Genomic DNA, 21,061 nt, shown 5'->3' with positions numbered 1-21,061 from the left:
CTTATACATTGCACCACAAAACACTGCATAACATTGACGTCCCAACTCTCTTTTGGCTACATCAATGGCTACATCATTGAAGTGGTCTACCCAGTTGCTGGCACCCAGTGCTGTATACCCTATGCTGCTTTCCTACTGCCTGTCCTCTGGAGAGGCTCCTACCATCTGGTCAAACTTTAGCTCATTCACTTGAGGGCTTCTGCTTTCCCTATCTCTGAGGAGGAGACTCTTGTTCCAGCCCTACAGCAGACCCTTGTTCATTGGATGCAGTAAAACTCCTTCCTTGCTGAGCTGCTAAACTAACCATTTGTTAAGCTGCAGTCCCATGTTCCTGAGATACAGTACCACTGACCTACTGTGCTGCAAAAGTTTCCAGCACAACAGAAGTCTTGTGTTTCTGTGCTGCAACAGCAAGCTACTGCTCTTTACCTTCATAGTTCTATTTCCTGAGCTGCTGGGATTCCCAGTAGCTGTGTCTTAAAGAGTTTTTTGTTGCTGTGTTTCAACAGATTTCTTCTACATTGACTCCACAAACCCATCAGCCATCGTTGACTACCGGTTCCACCTCCTAATCCCTGACCTTCTGCCCAGCCTTTCTTTTGCCTGTCTCTTGAACTCCACTCCTCTTACAGGCTTTTTGTTCAGCATTTCTGTTGCATCACAATATTAATTTATCTGGTCCCCTGGTCATTTGTCCACCATTCTCCTCATCCCCAAATCTGCCTTGACCTGTGTCCTTATCATTAGGGGAATTGGCATACCACAAAAAAGTCCTACAACTTTTAGAGAACATTCATCTACAGTTATTCTCCAAGCTGGGACCAGCCCTTATCGTCACGCTCCAGAGTTGTCATGAATTTTGCAAACGTTTAGAGTGGTTAGAGTGACACTGCAGGTCTCTAATGGAGCGTCTCCACTAAGTGGTCCTGTTTTTTTCTGTACGGTCTGGTTTGGTAAACCATGATCTCAAGCATTTCCACAGCAAGTTGTTCCCATTGGTGCTTCAAATAGGAGGGTTGTTGGCTTTGTGAAGGCTTTGGAATTGCTGATTTTAATTTCAGAGTCTATGTTGACAGTACAGTCCTGTACCATACCAAACTGGACCAGACCGTGGAAACAAAGCATAAAGGTGCACTCACATTAGGCCCAGTTACCCTGGACCTTGTTGAAGCAAGGCCTGCACTCACATTGCTCCAGGCCTAATCAGGCCTGAACACAGTTACCTCTTTTACATTTGTCCTCAAGTTGTAATACGACACATGCATGACTTTAAATCATCAAGTAGCATCCCTTTTTTTCTTTTCATTGAACAGGGTCTCAGAGTCAGCAGAATGTACAATACTGGGTCTGAATAATCATGTCTGCCCTAGTTTCAAGTGGACACCAATGTGAACTCTTTGCTACCATACTTAAAAATGAAATGCTGAGAGAAAAGTTTGTACCCATGCACCTATGTCACCTCTGTTTTGCATACCACTACTTGTGCTCATGCATGAGCAGTCGTATAGTACCTAAGACCCCTTCATCCAGGCATGCCAGGGCCAAGGAAATGCATCATGCTTGAACAACAGTCACAGAAACTGGACTTTGGGGCTGACATATGCTTGGACATTGTACAGACTGACAAGTGTGAGTGTGCACCAAGGTTGTCCTCCCTGCTCCATCCACCTGCCCTGCCCCCTGGCTGTCAAATTGATGTTTCCTGCCCAGCATTCAGCTAAACCAACATTTGACTTAACTTGAATGAATACGGAAATTGTTGCTGTTTATGATGGATAGGTGTGCCCAGACTTATGGTGAAAAACAGTGAAGCAAGCAAATTAAAATATTGTTGCCCCATTATTATATTATTGCATAATCAACTTTGTCAATTTTGGTATAGGAGCTCAGGCAAAAGGTGCAAATGTCAAGTCCCCCTTCATGGTGGTCAGCAGAGGACCTCAGGTATCTTTTCTTGGAACATTCTATTTATGTTGTTTATTAACAATGTTGCCGCAAAATATTAAAACTTTAAAAAAAAGTCATCTACAAGCCGGGTTCCAAAAAAGTTGGGGTGATGTGTAAATGTTAATAAAAACAGACATTTTGATGATTTGCAAATAATTTAAACATTTAATTGAAAATACTACTACAAAAAAAACATCTAATACTTAACCTGGAAATGTTTTATTGTTTCCTGAAAAATATATGCTAATTTTAAATTTGATGCCATTAACATGTTTCAAAAGAGTTGGGACAGGGGCATGTTCACTAATATCACCTCTTCTTTTAACAACACTGAAAACCATTCTTGCCTTATATAGGATTTCAGCTGCTCAACAGTTCGGCATCTCCTTTGTCGTATTCTTTTCATCACGTGCCAAATGGTTTCAGGGGGTTGACATGTGGGGACTGCAGGCAGGCCAGTTTATCACCTGAACTATTTTGCTGTGGAGCCATGCTGTTGTAATACATACAAAATGTGATTTGGAAAAAATCTGTTTTTATTAACAGTTTACACAGCATCCCAACCTTTTTGGAATTGGGGTTGTATGCTGATGACACAATTGATGTATTTCTCTGTGCCCTCAAAAATACAGTGACAGACTCATTTTAACCCAGTCCAACAAGCTCTAACTTTTCTTAGACTGATGCTAAATCCTTGAAAAACCACATTCCCTTGAGAAATTCACAAGACAAGATTAAAATCCTACTGGTAAGCTGAATTGTCCCCATTTGCCTATTTGGATGTAAAAGTAAAAAAAAAAAATGGGTATCTGGTAAGTTCCTTATTTAAATTTGATGTTACGCAAACCAAATTTCAATGGTGAACTGGTGTCTTTGTTTGGTTTTCTTCTAGAAATAAGTACCACCTAACCATGTGTAATAGGAAAACAAATCGGAAGACTACAATATTACCTGGCTTGAATTATGAAGACCCAATCCACACTTAAACATCTGCTTGAAGCCATTGGTTGCTATGCATCATACTGTTTTATCATGGATAACAGATGTTTAACTCAACACTGTGACCTGTATAGCTTTATCTTGTTGCATCAACAAAGAAAGAAACAGTATTTTATTTATGGAACACTGATTAGAAAACTCACATTACCAAACAAGTCTTTGGTCAAAATCTGACTCAGACCGGGCAACATGATCTCAAAGCTAGGTCTCCTACTTATCACTAACACACTTTGTGCATAAATGTCAGTTTATTTAAAAAGCGACAAATGTACATATATTTATATGTTTACATATTTAAATATTTTAAGTACTTTTTTTTATCAGATTGAAATGCTGCTGGATGGAAATGCTGCCGAAGTTGTGTTGTATTACTTTCTCACAATGACAATAAAGTGCCTATCCAATCCTCCTTAAATATACCACTGTTTGATACAGAATTCTAAGTAGGTATATGTTTATGCACATATTTGTTATTTATTTTCACTGTTTCAGGACAAAATATTGTCAGTCTCTATGGGGTCGATCTGCCAAAATAAAGGATAAAGAAATTAATCAAAAATTCTGTTTCTACTGTTGTCAAGGGTCATAGTTTGGTACATATTATGATTTACATAATCTTATTGTGGGTAAAAAAAACTTTCAAAAGAGCATGGGAATGTGCTTTTATTAAATAAAGAATAAATTACAATAGGACATTAATGTATAAACAACTCAATGTAACACTGAAAATCATATATCAATGTGTCACAGCAACTTTGAAAAGAAAAGTGGTTATTGAATAAATTTACACTTTGAGGTTCCACTGACTCAGATTGGTGAGAGATGTGTTTGTTTCACTCCATCAGTTTTGTTACAGGAGTTAAGACAGCAGTGCTTTACCTCATGATATAGAAATGTATTTTACACATCACACATTCAAACAGTTGCAGTAATGTGTGATCTGATTGGCTGTGAGCAAACACGCAATATGGACACAAGCATGCACAGATAAACACTGTTTTGACTTGATTGAAACAGTTGACTGCACTAAGATCACAAACAGCTATTCTCAGTTTGTTGCACACACATCTCTCATTAAATCAAAATTGCACATGTCAAAACATTAAAAACTAGGATTCAACATAAATCAAATTTAAATTGATATTTATCAGTAATTGAATTACTTTTAATTTGGCATAATTGTACTGCACAGTACATGGTAGAACAGTATAAATGTTTTTGTTTTTCTGAAAAATACTTTGTAAACATGTTTACAACTTAAAAAAAGATTTGTAATAATTACCCCAATACTGTTAGTGCATTTCATTGTGGTGGCATTACTTACACTTCTTGTGTAAGATCTGTAGGGTTACATTAGTTGTCACTGAATGGTGGACTGAAACTGTAAAATTCATTATTAAACAATTAAAATGTACCTACAAATCTCATCAGTCAGAATGTCTGAGGGCACAGAGCCAGCCAGTGTGTTCGCCCTTGTGTTGAGTCAGTGCATATAAACAGCAGAGTGCTGCCACCAAGTGGCAACCAGGGTGACTTCATCTTTAAAAAAAATAGCACAATAACTTGTCACCAGATTTATGTCTTACTTTGTTCACTAAAACTTTTCATGGCACCACTTTTGAAACAAAGAAAATATATATATTTTTTCTTATCAGTACACAGATCACACCAGTGATCTCATGTTTGGAATTGGAAAGTTTTTTTTTTCCATGAATAGACAGTAGGTACAGTAAAAAGGGAAAAGGCAAACAACCAAACAAAAAAAACATAGCAAAAGTGAGTGGTCTTTAAAGACTGAGCCTTTATATAAATTAATCTTGTTGAAAAAAGCTTGTTTTTTAAGTTACATTTTTAAAGAATGACATTTGCCATACTGATGATACAGGTTCAATTACATGCAGCAGGCTGCTTGATAAAAATCGGTTGTTCTCATTTAGCTGTGAAATTAAATACAGAGTTGATCTGAAACCTGTAACATTTTAATCAACTTCCTCTGTCAATACAAATGGAGTTGGCCAAGTTAACTTGAGAACAAATGTATTAAAACACAGTTTTTTCCCTCTTTACCCACTGTTATGAGCCAAAGTATGCTGGGCTGAGATGTCCCAAATTGTTAAGTTTGCATGCGCATACAGTGAATCATAGACTCTGCAGTATGCACAGTCATGCATCTTGTGGACTCTCTAATTACAAGCACACACTGCTGCTCACAGATTTGAATTTCCCATGTCACTGCTGTTTTAGCTTTTCCCATTTTAGTGTGCAGGTCTGATGGGAATTTAAATATATAATCAAATATAAACAGGGTGAGGGAATATTACAGAATTTTCAATTTGTCTCCTTTGGTGTGGGTGAGGATAATAGACCACAACAGCTTGTAGTAATTCTTAAGTCCTCCTGAGAGTAAAGCCACAGGGATTTTTTTTCTTCACATGAAAAAAAATTCTGCTTAGTAATTTGTAGAGTCACCTGCAGAGCTGACTAAAGTATCACAACAATACAGGAATTATCATTTTAATAATTCCAGTAAGTCATCTTATTTGTCTAAAATCAGACATCAGTTGCTACAGAACACCTTAACTAAAACAATAATGTGGCACTTTCTAAGCGTGTACTACCTGTAGGATGTTACATGAAAAGGCATTGGCAGTAGATAAATTGTAAGTTTTATAATGGCACGATGTCTCTGGGTGGGAGCGTCTTTTCATTTCAATGTTCATAGGTATGAAAATAATGATTTTGATGGGACATGATATGATGTTGGAGGGGCTTGATATGTGTTTGTGGGGATGGTGTGGGAAAGGAGGTGTAGAAGGTGATGGGTGGAGTTTATAAAAAAAAAGATTAAATCACACCAATTGTTATAGATGCGGAAGTTTTCCAAGCATGCAGCGATGCTGTGGTGACACAGATTAATACTCTGTAGACTCATCAATCAACTTCATTGCACACTTTTTCATTCCCACTCTGTCAGATTGGTCTCCTGACTGACTAACTGGCTACAGGTTACTTTCTTGGGTGTCATTGGAAGATATGGGGTGCAGACCGCCGTTCTCGTTCAGTCTCTTCGCACGGTAGGTTTCATAATGAATATTATGAGTGACCTCCTTCAGATCCTGGAGGTGAGACCTGAGAAAAAGAGATACCAAAACACACGGAGGACATGTTACAAGTTATGTACTCCATGTTTGAAACTCAGAGATGTCAGTTATTGGGATTTCTAAATACATCTAGTTTCTGTTCAGGTTTAACAAAGAGCTAAACTGTAGCTAAATTTAAAAGGTTTGACTGGATCCAGGAAGCAATTTCAACCAAAGCATGTATTTTATCAACTTTTTTATTAAAATGTAATCAGAACAGTACTGGTTCCTGCCTCTGAAATGTGGATATGTGATGTTTGGCAGCCTTTTTTGATTATAAAAGTGAAAGGTTCAATTTAAGGATTTTAAAATGGGAAAACTTTTTTTGTGGGTTTTCACAATTTTCCGTGTCTTACATTTCAATTCATCACTTGATAAATAAAAGCAATAATCATGAGAATTCTGCATGAAGAGATAATAACCAATCTCCAGAATACTCTCATCCCATTGCACTGAGTAGCTTCTTCAAATCATATTTATTGCATTGTGTTGAGATTATAAAAATCTATCAATGAGAATATATACCTGATCAGAAAATCCCTCAGCTGAGAAAACTCACAATGGTTGGGATTTTCGACTGCAATAAGAAAATTGGACAATATCACATTTTACATGTCAAATCCTTCAGCCAAGACCATGAATGATATTTCTGAGACAAAGTGTCAGTTAAAACTATTTAAAAATTGAAAACATAGGCTAATTATCGCACCTTCTATGATTCCCCAAGGTGTCTTCCTCCCCAGAACTCGTTTGCTATTCACTTGATATTCTTTGTCGCTTCCCACCACGGCAAAGGGCATGGCCTCCTATGGACATAGACATTTAAACAAATGGGAAATCAGCACACAGAAGAGAGCTGTACAAGGTTTATGAGATGAAATAAGACACAGAATGCCCCAGTGCCCTGACATTCAGTTTGGAGAAAGTGATGTGTGACTGTGGGAAAGACAGCTGAAAGCTAGAGGAGGTGGAGGACAGACTCATTTTGTAGAAGAAGAGGTACATTATTGAACAAATGTGTTCAAAGGAGAGAAAATAAGCACTTACTCTAATCTTGTCATTGTCACTCTTGTCCTCCATGTCTTCATCAAACTCTTTCTGTGGGTAAAACTCAATTCCAATTGTCTCCAGCTCCTTCCTTACCTACAAAACAGGAAGTAACACGCATCTTTGACACACTAACACTGAAAAGAAGCACTGATATGTTGACCCGGCTAATTTATCAGCTGAACCTCAGTGGGATCATGTTAACACCTACCCGCTGTTTAAACTCCTGCCTCTCTTCAATGGTCATAGTGTCTGCCTTGGCTATGACAGGAATAATGTTGACTGCGTGGCTCAAGCGCTTCATGAACTCGACATCCAGCTGTCGGAGACTGTGACAGACAGACAAATAGAAAAACAGCTTAAAGACAGCACACAGATAAAAAGTGTGTAAGCAGGTGGATTTAGGAGCTTGGATTCTCCCAGAGGGGTTGTATGCTACAGTTAAAAGATGATCAGGATAACAAAGGGCAAAAAGGGGGCACAAAGATTTTATTTGTCATGTTTCATAGGTCTCATTACTTTTCCAGAGTCTTGTAGCAATTACAAAAAACTTACAGTGTGAACGCTACAGAACAGTTGGCTTATTAGCAACAAAGACTGTGTCCCAGTTCTTGTTTGTCTGCACACAAATCATCCTCTCGGTCTCAATCACCTTGGCTAAGAAGGACGTGATACACTGTCTGTGATACATAAAAGACTGTATCTTTTTTTCAATTAAAGAACAATTTCACAGTTGTCAGCAGTAGCTAATTGTGAGGTGTTCAGAGGAGTAAGAGGTGTGTGTGTTGTGTACAATATTAAGTAGCACACATGTTTTCAAGCTCTGTTTTTCTAAAATTAAGTTTTATGGTTCAGAGGACATGAACTCTGTTATTTTTGATTATATGCTGCAGATAACTTGTCTTAATCCATTTCGTCAGATATTTTGTCCAATCTCTAGCACTGGCTAAGTTCAACTCACGAGTAGGGGTGTAGGACAATATATACACCAATATATTAAAATATTTCATGAAGTGGTACTCTATCGATTCTTTGAAGGGCTGTATTGATATTTTTTCGGTACTTTACATGGTGACAGAGATTTTGTGTTTTCAGTCAAGTCAGCCATGCTCTTACAGTTTTGCCAGTTGATGGTTCATGAGATGCACCTTTGAGCTATTTCAGAAAACTGGTTAATCATTGGTTGATCTAATGCTTCACACATTTCACTTTGTCAGAGAAAGTCAAGATTCACCTGGGAGCAATTTACCAATTCAGGATAGATTTAGAAAAATAGTCTGATGGAAATGTACAGAAATATGACTGACATATTCTGACAACATGTTCAACCATTTTGCATGTGAAGACTTATGCGATGAACTAATGCCTAAATGTTGTGGAGGGTGAGACTATTCAACAGAGACCCATTATAATACATTTTGATCAACATGACATAAGCAATGTATAATGTAGGAAGCAGCAGAGAATTGTACATAATCATTTGCATGGATGTACCAAAGCATCTGCAGCTTGTTCAAAGAAATGAGAAACTGCTTTTTTGATGTGCACAAGTGACACAATGATGTGAAGATTGAACAAGTAGTTTTGAGAGTTTCAATTCTGATCAGATAAATGTACCAAAGCGACTGAGAAAAACTGTAATTACACAAAATGTGCAACCTTTATACCTTTAAAACTGATAAATGATAAATAAATGCAGATCCAACTCTCTGTTTCCCACACATAGACGATACCTGTGCGGGCTGCCCAAGTAAAACTCTTTTAAAACATTCACATTTGTTTACAAGGTTGACAATTTTTTTATTGTTTTTTTCTGTTTATACTCTGTATAAGATCACCATCCATTACCAATGAGTAGGATGATATCTCATTGCTTTCTCCCCCTGGGTCTGATAACCTGCAGTGCCTGATACATGCTGCGAGTGAATGTGAGAGGTGATTTGGAACATCTCTCCTGTTATTAAGAAGCAGTGTCTACTGTTAAATGTGACCCTTCTCATACCACTGTTTTAACATTGGTCAGAACATAATCTGACAGCTAACCAAATAGTAATAAATAGATGACATAACGTATTAGGACAAAACTAAGAGTTAATTTGCAAAACAGTTAATTCACTTTTGAAAAACGAAAAAAATGTTTCAAAAAACATTTTTTCTGTTACTAATTTTTGGTATAATTAATCAACTGAGGTTGGGTGGCTTTGACTAAGTCAAAATGACTGTACTAATCAGAGGTATCTTGAAAATGTAACTTAATTAGGTATCTAAATAAAAAAGAAATATGTTTTTTGAAAATGAAAAAAAAACAGAGTCTGTTTTTGTAAATGAAGTCCTCAAATATAAATAGGTTAATGAATCATGACTTATGAATGAATTATATTCAACAGCACCCCATTGCCACCACTACAGGTACAGTGTCATTCTGTGGGAAACACCGCAACTGTCCTGAGTTTGAATTCATAAAAATAAACTGTTTTTGTTTAAGAATATAACATTGTTTGTTTTACCATGAGAGATTTAAAAAAAAAAAAACTAAAAATAGACTATTTAGGAAAAATATTCAATATATATGACCTCGCTTGTAGTATATCAATATATCGCAATTTATAACACCCCTGTATCAGGTTATGTGTCATATTGCCAGATTCTTGCCAATACACAACCCTACTCACGAGTGTCCAGTGGGGGAGATGAAATAAAGACAGCAGTGCACCCTGGTGTCAGGGATGCGCTTTTTCCGGGTGATGTTGACCTCCTCCTTTAAGAACTTCTCATATTGCTCATTGATGTACTTGGCAATGGGCTCCCAGCTGTCAACACAGAGGAAACGATCCACTTTACAAAAAAAGATTATTTGAGCACAAAATAAGCTTGAGGCTGACAAGTGCCCGCCTAAACTACAAGTACAATGTTGTAAGGTGACAGGTGAGTTATGAGGCTTTAATGATTCTGGAGATGAAAAACCCACCAGTTGTCATTGTTTATAAGGTCTCCAAAACCTGGGGTGTCAACAACTGTCAGTTTCATCTTCACACCACCCTCCTCAAGGACTGTAAAAAAGCACACAAAAGGAAATAATCAATCAAGTCAAAGTTGTTGCATTTGTTCATGAAAACTCTACAAATATGATGAAACTAGTATTTATTTGATGTATGTAGTATCTGATATCTGAGTATGCTACATATTAACACACGTCTGGATATATATATGAAAATAAGCCGACAACAGAGATATTTTTTACAACTACACGTGATGCCACATGCTTTTTGTGTCTCTCTAGTGTTGTCTCTCATGGGCAAGAGCATAACAATGTCAGGTCCAAGCCAACTGCAGGCGATGTGCTCACAATCAGAGTCATCATGTAGCAACGCAGACTGAGCTCTGTCCAATGGTTTGTTTCCCTGGTGCTGTAAAATCAGTGAGGATGTATACAAGCTCAGTCTATTTCCAAGTCCCAGACGTCAAAATGAGCCGACACCTGTAAGTTACATATGGAAGAGTGCCCATCCAATATAATCACACCAGAGAGCTGTCTGCCAAAGTAAAGGATTTGATGGTAACACTGGGGGAGGAGTGCAAAAGTCAGATATTTTCATTAGCTACACGTAGCATCTTTTAATAGGATTAATTTTCCCTGTATTCCCCTCTAATAAGTCATTATGATAATAATAATTGATAGGACTTATAATAAGTGCAACTTTTACACAAACCAGAGCTTCAAACTTTTGTTTCCTCCAGCAGAGGGTTTAGCTGCTTTGATTTTAATGAGAGGGAAACAATCTTGGTCCCTTGCTCAATAACATTGTTAGCAAACCACAAATTCAGCCATGTTTACCTCTTAATGTCAGTCATCAGTGGGGGTTATCCACTGTTACTGTGGAAACCCAGCTCTCAGTGCTGAGACTGTTTGGCATAACAGTACTAAATCTTTTAGGCTTCAAATGAGGTCTTTACCATTATGCAACTGTCCAGCTTGTACAGAACTAGAAACCATAAGAAAGCCTAAATCCTCTTTCATCTCTTTATGAAACTAGCTAGTGATGTTAGAGACTTGGAGCTTTTCCTACTAGCTGTAGAGCTTGTGTGTCTTGTCTTGATTGTCTTACTAAAATGAAAATGTGGCAGACAGACAAATATAGACTGGCTGGATGTTTATAGGTTTGCACTCTGACAGGGTGGACACTGATTCAAGCAAAATAAGAGAGCTTGTGTTCGATAAAAAGATGCATTTCACAAGCTCAGCCTATCAAACAAATGTCAAGCAAAAAAAGCTCTGCAGCACCCATACAGCATGTGTGTGTGAAAAAACACCACCAGAGCAATAGACGACAAACCTGTCAGAAAAAAAGGCTATCCAATTGAAAAATCCACACAGTTTAAGAGTTTTCTCCCAGATTTAACAATTTGTGTCAAGTTAAGTCTGCTGAATGAGAAATATGGTGAGGCCGCTCATTACTGAACTCCAGCATGGAAAATTGGGCACAATGAAACACTGCACATCACTGCTGATACAAGAAGTTGGATAAGTCATCTGTTATGTAACACTGAAACTAATTATATAGCTCAGATAAAAAAACTTGTATGCACATGTGCATATGTGTCAGACTTCAACCATCACAAAGGATGGAAACAACACACAGGCAAATATTCCAGTCTGTTAGTCATTTTAATGTCCCCTGAATATTGCTTTTGTTGTCTGTGGTCCTTGAAAAATGCTTAACCGTTTGGCAGCATTATTGTGATATGTTGTGTTATGGTGAAGGGGATTATTGGTATTTGTGTTTATGTTTGTAGAGTTGTGAAATTAGGTAATGCTGTGGTATTTGGTTTGTATTGTGGTATTTGGTGGTATTTGGTTGTGCTGTGCTTTGTAGTAATGTTGTGGTTTCTGACTGTGTTTTGGTTTTGGTGGCGTTATGGTTTTTCGAATGTGTTTGGTATTTGGAAGGTTGTGTTTTTTGGTTGTATTGTGGAGAAAGAGGATGCTGTGATTTGTGTCTATGCATGGCTATTCTGCTCTTCTTGGTTTTGTTCCAGAATTCCGTATTGTAATGGTAAATGCTGAAAAGTGCTATGTTCACGGTGGATTAAGAATATATAAGACTAATTCTTTGCTAATATGGAACTGAATTTTTTCCTATCTTGAAGTTTGGTCTTTGAAAACAGAGTAAGACACAGACACGGGGGGGTGTTCCATCCACTAAAGAAAATCAAGTTCACATAAAAAGACCTGGCTAAAACCATCTCCCAATCAGGCCTCGAATCGTTCCTCTAATGCAATGCAGCGCCATCTAGTCAATGCTGACTCAAGACAGACTTGCATAACCTTGCTTTGTGCGTGTCCTTTAGTACTGATGAAACCCCCATTAATGGATCAACGAAAAGTAGATCAAATGGCTCTAAAAGACAGAAAGGATGTTACATTTTGAGCGTTGTTCTATTTTCTAAAGCATTGCAAATCTGTATGAAATTTGCTGCAGGAATACAGTTTATTGCTCCTTCAAATGTATTAATACATTCATAGTCAGATCAGTACTGTGCATCAGTGATATGTCTAAAGTAAGGGGGTTACCAACCTGTAACAACACAACTAACTAAATGCATTTAGGCTGTTGGTTAGCCTTGTTAGATTAAGGATGTGAGTGTGAACCCCACTGACTTAGTAACCCTTGACCTGCACATTCATTCTTTAGTATTATATCTCAACATAGCAATCCCAGCGGCACAAAAGGAACATGGCAAAAAGACATAATGACAAATAAAACAATTACCCAGAGTGGTGAGTAGTTTGTGATTAAATGTGGCCAAATATTTGTCAGAATTAAGCTATAAATGAGTAACATTGCAGCCATCACAAAAACAGATACAGGACACAGCTACAGGTGGGAGGTGTCCACCTGAGGACCGACACAGACAGAGGAGCTCATGCTGAGCAGCATCTGGGAGGCCACAAGTTGAGGGATTAGAGAGAGGAGAACATCTTCAGAAATGATTTTATAAGGTGCCTTGGACCAATATGTTGAAGGTGTTGTCCACTACTTTCTCTCCACAGGTATCAGTCTCTCTATAGTAATAACTAATGGTACGCCCAGGGCGTAGAATTAACACCTGCCAAGCACCAATGGTGGGTAAAAAATGTGTTTGGTGTGTAAAACAAAAACACACATCCGCCAGTGGCCAATGGAAAATTGTTGTATTGCATGTGAGGTTTTGTTTTCGTACTTTCGCCCATCTCTGCCGACTGTCAGGCTATTTTGACCCTGTACTTGTGTTGTGATTTGGTACGTCGGGAACGGTGTGACGTCAGCTACTGGGGTTCTATTCATTCCCTTTGCTTGAAGAAGCATGGCGGGAAGAGCGTCTCGAGGAAGCTGTGGCGACAAATTCCCGGCTTGAAGTCATCACAAATAAAAAAGATAAACAAAGAGGCAGAAGACGATCAAGACGAGGAACAGACAGCTTTTTTATTTGGCAGGTGAAAAATATTTTTGGCCTGTAAGTTTTTGGAGGTCACTAGGCAGATGAGGTAAAAAGTTAATTTTACGCCCTGGGTATGCAATTTTGAAGTTAGTCGTTTTGAAGTTAGTTTAGTTTTCCCCTTCTGATGGTGTGTTGTTGCAATAGTAACATAAGAGGCTAAGTGGTAGAGTCTGTTGTCTCTCAATGGAAGGTTAGTGGTTGCATACCAGTTCCCACAGTCACATACCAAAGTGTCCTTGGGAAAGACACTGAACCCCAAACAGCTCCCAGTGACATAATCAGCAGTGTGTGAATGCTAAAGCTAAAACTAATGGTCCCCTACAACAGCTTCCTCTGCCTTTAGTGTATGACTGTGGTGTGGATGGGTGACTGTGATGAGCAGTGTAAAACGCTTTGTGTGGTCAGAAAGACAAGAAAAGTGATATATAAGAGCAAGCCGGTTTAAATCAGAGTGTTTGACTGGAAACTGTCACACTGACAATGCATTAGATGACTGTAAAATAACAGAAGACTCAGACCAAGATAATTGCCATAGCCAATTATTTTACAGTATACAATACGTATCATTTCAGGGCAATGCATCCAGTAGGAAAGATGGTTTTTAACAGCTATGAGTAAACCACCAGCTCTGACAGCAAACACAGAGTCACTGTTAATAAGTGATTGAAGCCTCTCACACAAAGTAGTGTCTCCACAGAAAGGGCAAAGGTTGCCAAATAGGTCTGTAATTCAATTATAATAAATGAGCTCACCAGGCTGCAGAAAATTTGACACAGATTATTTAACAAGGCTAAGTAAGATTTTTTTGATGACGGTCAAAGATAGCTCATTTTCTCTGTCAAATCAAATGCTACTATAAATGTCTCTCTCTAAAGAGAGAACAGTCGCTCTGTTTCTGCACTCACCATGAGACACTGCTTTAATCTCCACCGTCTTGGGGATCTTCTCATCACGGGCCCACCCTGCGCTCTTCCTGCTCACCTGGGACTTGAAAAGGGTGTTCACTAGAGTTGACTTCCCAAGACCACTGTGACCTGAGAGAAGAAGAAGAGCAAAACTGCAATAAACAGGACTAACATGAGGTAAAATAGGAAAGAAATAATACTGAAAATGAGTGACAGAGTACTCAGATAGGAAGGAAGAATTATTTGCTTTTTCTTTTCTCCCAAAACAAATATGAACCTTAAAAAATAAAAATGATCTCCGGATTTGTGACTTACCAACAACCATGACATTGAAGTCAAATCCAGTCTTCATGGTCTTCTTCCTCATCTGCTCGATGATGGTGTCAATTCCAATATAACCCAACAAAGTGGATCCCCCGATGGAGCTGTGGGAGCCCCCATGGGCATGACCTCCGTTATGTGCTGCAGTGTGAGCCCCAACGTGACCAACGCCATGACCCACACTTTGACCCACACTGTGACTTATAACATCCCTCGGGCCGTGGCTCCCGATGGGCACTGGAATGGCACTTGGAGGGGGAGCAGAGACGCCTCCTCCAACGCCTGGAATCTGCGGTGGAAAGGGACTGGAGGGGGAAGGAGCTCCCACATTCGGGGGCTTGGCAGGGACTGCTGGTTTTGGTCTCACTTCTGGGGGAACTACGTCTGACATGTCTACAGAGGAAACAGGATAAAAATAACATTTTCATTAACAGAAGGTACTGCCAAATGACTAGAAAGTAGGCCAGTAGGGCCATCTGAGGTTTCTCTACTCTTTTACGTGTTAATGTTACAGCAGTCTGAAAGGAATGGATCACACAAAATGCTTTAAGAATATTTAACCAACATATAAATTTGTGTACCATTCTTGTCCAAAGATTTCTTTGAAATAATGTGGACATAGTTTCAGAAGATGAGGGGTTAGGTTTTGTAACTTGATGCACAGGCACTGACCTTATTACGCAAGTTGGGTGTTGGCTAAATCGTATATCCACATTACATACACTTTCTCCACAAATAAAGTGATAAAATTCAGCATGAAGGACTATGTGGGATAATGGGACATACAATCTGGATCTGTCGTTGATAATCGTTTTTTCAGAACATCATCCACCATCCACCTCATGGCTCATGGATAGTCCATATCAATTTAGTAACAGATATCCAATAAAACAGGTACTGTATCTTTTAGTTTGTTCAAAAAAACACCTCTCTGAACATCATAAGTAAAGTTAAATAAGAACATCTGTCAAGTGAACTGAGACTTTAAGTGAAGCTAACAATACAAGCAGATGGTAAGAGCAGCAGACATGAGGTTGAGCCAAGATGTAGAAAACCTCAGCCCTGCAGGGAGTACACATGGAGCAGCCTGCTGCCTTGCTTTAAGTCTCAGACACAGATCATACAGGTCACAGAGGCAGTGGCTGTCACTTTGACTTAATACACTCAGTATTCATGGAGATCTACTCGCCCCCTCTATGTGCCCTTCTGCTCCTCCTTCACACATACACTAATACATGAACTGATTGTTTCAGGATTCATTACAAGCTAATTACAGCAGGGACATCACACTTTGAGGCTGAACCTTCACGAGCTGATGATGCAGAGCTTCGTGTTTGTTCTCTAAAAACCCTGATTTGTGTTCTGTGTAGACCCGCAGATTCACGATCAGTGTGACACAATATGGCTTCACATTTAAGAAAACGGCATTATTTCTTTTTGTAAAGCCACACACGAGGCTGGCTCTATCACAGCAGGTCGAGCCCATTGTTTCTCTGCAGACATGCTGGAAAAAAACGACGGCAGCTCCATGTTAGCTGCTAGCTTCAGTCTTCGGTCGGCTCACAGCGCGGATGTGTCACACTTACCGATTCACGTTCAATTGAACCGCAGGCGAAGGAAAAACACCGTGTTCTGCTGACTGGCTGCTCAAGAGTCGCTCAAGGTCCGAGAACAAACGATGTGCATCCAAACACGGAGATAATAAGAAGAGCAGCGGTCATGTGATTAGTCCGGGTACCTCTTCTTCTCTCCTTCCCTCTGGCCGTGAGCCCCCCTTTACCGTTGCCAAGACGACAAGAGGAGAGGGAGTGGAGAGATGCAGTGCGCCTGCGCAGTGTTACTACCTCGAGGGGAGGGATTTTTGGTACAGTGTTGTCTGTCAGAGACTAATATTTTAGGGCACATTATTATAATTAGAAACTGAATCATATGTACAGAAATACTTTCAAAGGGAAAAACGAAGGCCTATGTCTTGTAACACGGATGCTCCACTGAGATCCATTACTGGAGTGAGTTCAATAAAAAGACAAGCTTTAACAAGTCTAACCTCTCTCTTTATAAAGCTGCTGTTATGTTGAGGGTCAGATTGATCCATTTTAAAGTTAAAAAGAAATAAAAAATGTTAAAACTATTATTTCGCTATAAAACTTCTTCTGCTTGGCTTAATTCGCATAAACAACATACACAATGAAAATGGCTCATTTCACACATTTGCATTGCACATCTGTGAGAATTAAAGAACACCATTGCACGATACATATTGATTTAAATGGTTAGTAATGGAGCTAATAATGAGATTAAATGGTTATTGGGTTTTTTGGGTTTGGACACTTTTGGATCATTAAATATGCCCTGGGTCAAGTTGGCCCAGGAACATTATTGCTGTCCCTAAGAAACAGACATAACAGGAGGGTTAAATATGCCCCGGGTCAAGTTGACCCAAGAACATTATTGTTGTCCGTAAGAAACGAACATAACAGGAGGGTTAATTTAACCAATGAATAAATGTTACCTGTTGATATTGTAAGTAGAAATCATCCTTAACCAGTGAGACTGGTCCCTGCCTTTGTTACATTACTTATGTATACCTACCAAGTGGAAACCTCCGGTCTAAGAATATGAGTCCAATGCTGAAGTGCTAAAAACTGCAGTTCATTGAGGATCTGCTTGAGGCTGGCTCTGGAAGTATCGGAAACCACATACACACCAATTCAAGTCGAGTGTACTCCGGTTAGCTCATTTATCGCTCGGCACACACTGTAGGGGGAGTGAATTTTTTTTCCAACGTGTCAATTTCAAAGATATTGAGATTATGAGTCTTCCAATGAGAGGCACAGCTGACTTGATTGACAGGCGGGAACACTGTATCGGTTGGCTAGGAGGCTCAAAGCCCGCCACTTTACGTTACAGTCGCTCGACAGCAGCAATATGGCTCCCGCCCCCGATTGGCCTCAAAACAGCACTTCAGAAACAGATGGGTGACGTCACGGATACTACGTCCATATTTTGTACAGTCTATAATACTTACATGCTGTACCTAAATATATCATATTATTACCAGAAATGTTTACTTGCAGATCAGTGTAGCTGTATAAAAAATATATTGTTTCACTTGTGCATGTAATAGGTTCATGACCCAAACGACAGGAAAGCCAAAGTTATGTAGCTACAACCACTCTAACTGAGTAAAAACACACTTTCAAATTCAATTTCACAATGGTAGCAATACCTAAATGTCAAAATAGTCATTCCTTTTTTTCTTCTCTTAAAGTAGGATAATAAGTTTAATAAAATAACTTTAAAATGGAAAATTAGCTTATGCATTTAGTGTTAGGATATATTTAGTTCCTGGATTTTTGTTACTGATACATTTTCATGTAAGAGGCTATCTCGATGCTGAGCAATGGCACATAAATACACTGAATTAAAAAAAATTGTGAAACATTTGGAAAGAATAATGTAGAATTCAATGTAAAGCAAAAGCGCCTTGTGAATTAATTAGTAATTGTACTCAGATTTATCTGACTGGTAGTGAGACCTGTGAGATCATATTACTATTATGAAAATATAAATCTCAAGTGTTGCTAGATGGCTGATAATAGAAACATCCAACAACTTTCAATGGACAATATTTTTACTATGTTTCCTTACTTATGTCTTTGTGAACAGCTTGTAAGCTTATCAACAGGTATACCCGAATAATGATTTATCAAACTGTCATCTGATGACTGTTAGAGCTAAAAGCCCACGGAAAAGCTGGTAAGAATACCTATAGGGCTCAGTTTGTTTTCCAAGATAGTTCCCAGATGGAGCCTCTAAAAGCTATTCATATCTTTATATATATATATGTATATACTTTATTTATGCCTTTTCATATTTTAAACAGACATGACATACAATTCATATCATATTTAGACTGAAAACACAGTGGTCATGAATATACAGAATTCAGCCTGTGGCAAAGCTATGAAAACTGTTTTTTAATTAAAATAATCATGAGGTTTGTATCAACTGCATTTTATACTCTAACAAGCCACATGATACAGCTATAGTTTTTAAAGCTAAGTATAGGCTCCTCACTCATAATTGGTAGTGTTTTGTTTTTTAATCTATCTTTGATTTTACCTTTAAACATAAAAACAACAGTTATTACAAACATTTGGAAGTGTTGCTGTGATATTTTTGTGTAATTTAATGACTACTATTTACAGTTTTTTTAAAGGGAGAAAACCACAGCTGTGTTACTCACACTTTATCTCAGTGTTGCTCTGCTTTCATCCTTCCTCTGACTTTCTTCCTGCATGTTTTTGTTGTGTTTGTTTGTCTCTGTGGACTCATTTAGATAGTCTGCTAACTAGTGCCATCATGTCTCTCTTCAGCAGGTCTGTTACTCTGCTGATAAGGAGCAGTCCCTCAAATCCCTCTGCTATCCTCTGTGACCACCCACTTGTTTGAGTTCCCGCCCCTTTAAGAGAAAAAAATATTCAACTCTTATTCTGAACAGACTAAAAACAAGAAGGTGACTCAATGCCTTGGATGTATACATCAAGTAATTTGTTAAGTTAAAACTATTGAGTGGTTTGGATTATATCTGTACTTACCTACGTACACTGAACCTGGGTAATACATGGTGACATAGTAAGGATCTTCTGCGTCCTCCATGATAAATGCTCTGCTTGCTGGATAGTGATTCAGTTGCTGTTGTGAAAGAGAAGCTGTTGTTGCTGTTGTCTCTTTTGGTCTCTGGCCTGCTTTGTGGTCTAACAACCCCTTTGAACTGATGCCAAAACTGTTTGTGCTGAACGGGCATTGTGTTACAGAGGATTGCCAGCCTACATCACACTTCTCTGAGGGATTTCCTGATAGATTTTCAAGCACAGCATGGTGGTCTGATGGTGCAAAAATGTCAGTTTGATTCAGTCCAGTGTCAGAAAGATTAACCTCTTTATTGCTTTTATACTTTTTGTGACCAAACTGATGATTCTGTGATGTAGCATCATGTTTTGATGTGGTGCACTCCACCGAGGCCGGGCTGGAGGCCTCTTGTGACTGAGGAACCACCAGACATGTCTTTGGTCGATTTAATCTGTGTGCATACTGAGGAGCCTCTGTTTTCTGATCGATTGCCCTTGACTGGTAATCCTTTGAAAAACAGTCAGACTGGGAAACTGGGCTCTTCACATCAATCTGTGTGGTTTGACTGGACCAGAATCTGTGTTTCTGAGGAGGTTTGATGTTTTGAGGAAAGAGTTCTGAAGATTTCCCGGCAGTTGTCTGATTTTTTTTTTCCACCTGAGGTCTTCTGAGATTAGAGCTCGAAAGAAATGTTATATTAGTTTTAGTTTTGTCGTTTGAGTCAAATCGTCTTCTGCGCATCTCAATATTGGGAGAGACGGCTGAATGATTGAAAAGAGGCTCTGTGGAAAGTGACATCCGTGGAATCACTTGTCTCTCTGAATACATTCGCTCCTTTGATTGGTCATTGTAGGTAAATCCTCTGGTTTGAGTGTGAGCAAAGTCTGCACGTTTCCTGTGAAAGTTGAGCCCTGACTGAGCAACCTGTCCATCAAACACTGGCCGTGATTCCCTCTGAGCACTATCACCAAACATAGTCTTGTAATTCAATGTTTCTGCTCCTATATCCTCACTTTGCAGAAGCTCCTGCAGCTGTTTGATGCTTGACTTTGGTTTAGGCATTGCACTGATATCTTTATTTCCACACAGAAGCTTTGGCTTATCTCTTGCAGTGTGCTCTCTCCTGCTTAAACAAACATTTCCCTGCATTGAGCAGGAATTCTGAGGCATTCCTGTTTGCCTTTGTGACTCTCTGCATGTCATGGAAGAAGTTCTTCTCAAAGCAGGATGAGTAAAGTCTAGTAGAGCTGCTTGGTCAAGAACATCATGCTTTGCCTCATTTGGTGGTCTCTGTTTGCTGGACTCATGCTCGACTTTGGGATTTGATATGGTAATGGATCTAGCACGTCTTTCTTGAGCAACTGGAGAAGGTTGCTTTCCTCCTCGGCTGTCTGAACCCGTCCCTCCACACAGTGAAGTAGGAGATGGGCTCAGTCTGGGTGTTGGGACAATGAGAGTTGGTGATGCACTTGGTTTTGGTGGAGGCTGGTGCAGTAATGGAGAAGGATCACACAGATGTGAGGTTGGGGGATGATGGGAATCTCTTGGCTTTGGCTTCAGAGTGGGAGAGGAATTTGGCTTTGGGGC

The 21,061-nt window shown here is 39.0% G+C and overlaps 1 protein-coding gene across 1 annotated transcript; it reads right to left on the bottom strand.

The window, feature by feature from the left end:
* Positions 1 to 4,903: 4,903 nt before the first annotated feature.
* On the bottom strand, positions 4,904 to 16,631 carry sept3 (septin 3). Its single transcript, XM_034689002.1, has 10 exons — positions 16,426 to 16,631; positions 14,834 to 15,232; positions 14,519 to 14,647; positions 10,102 to 10,183; positions 9,806 to 9,943; positions 7,345 to 7,462; positions 7,134 to 7,229; positions 6,796 to 6,892; positions 6,612 to 6,663; positions 4,904 to 6,075 (listed from the first exon to the last, which is right to left on the bottom strand). Exons 2-10 carry the CDS (start codon positions 15,228 to 15,230, stop codon positions 5,946 to 5,948), a joined length of 1,239 nt encoding a protein of 412 aa, XP_034544893.1. The 5' UTR covers positions 15,231 to 15,232; positions 16,426 to 16,631; the 3' UTR covers positions 4,904 to 5,945.
* Positions 16,632 to 21,061: the final 4,430 nt, after the last annotated feature.

Source organism: Notolabrus celidotus, chromosome 7 (assembly GCF_009762535.1).
Source record: "Notolabrus celidotus isolate fNotCel1 chromosome 7, fNotCel1.pri, whole genome shotgun sequence".
NCBI classification, from domain to species: domain Eukaryota; kingdom Metazoa; phylum Chordata; class Actinopteri; order Labriformes; family Labridae; genus Notolabrus; species Notolabrus celidotus.
This window is presented reverse-complemented; position numbering and strand designations above follow the sequence as displayed.

Coding starts and splice junctions, on each gene's coding strand:
- sept3 (XM_034689002.1), bottom strand. CDS start 15,230: ATGTCAGACGTAGTTCCCCCAGAAGTGAGACCAAAACCAGCAGTCCCT. Junction 7,463..9,805: donor ATCTCCCCCACTGGACACTC/GTGAGTAGGGTT, acceptor TGTCTGTCACAG/TCTCCGACAGCTGGATGTCG. Junction 6,076..6,611: donor CTGAGGGATTTTCTGATCAG/GTATATATTCTC, acceptor TCTTTTTCTCAG/GTCTCACCTCCAGGATCTGA.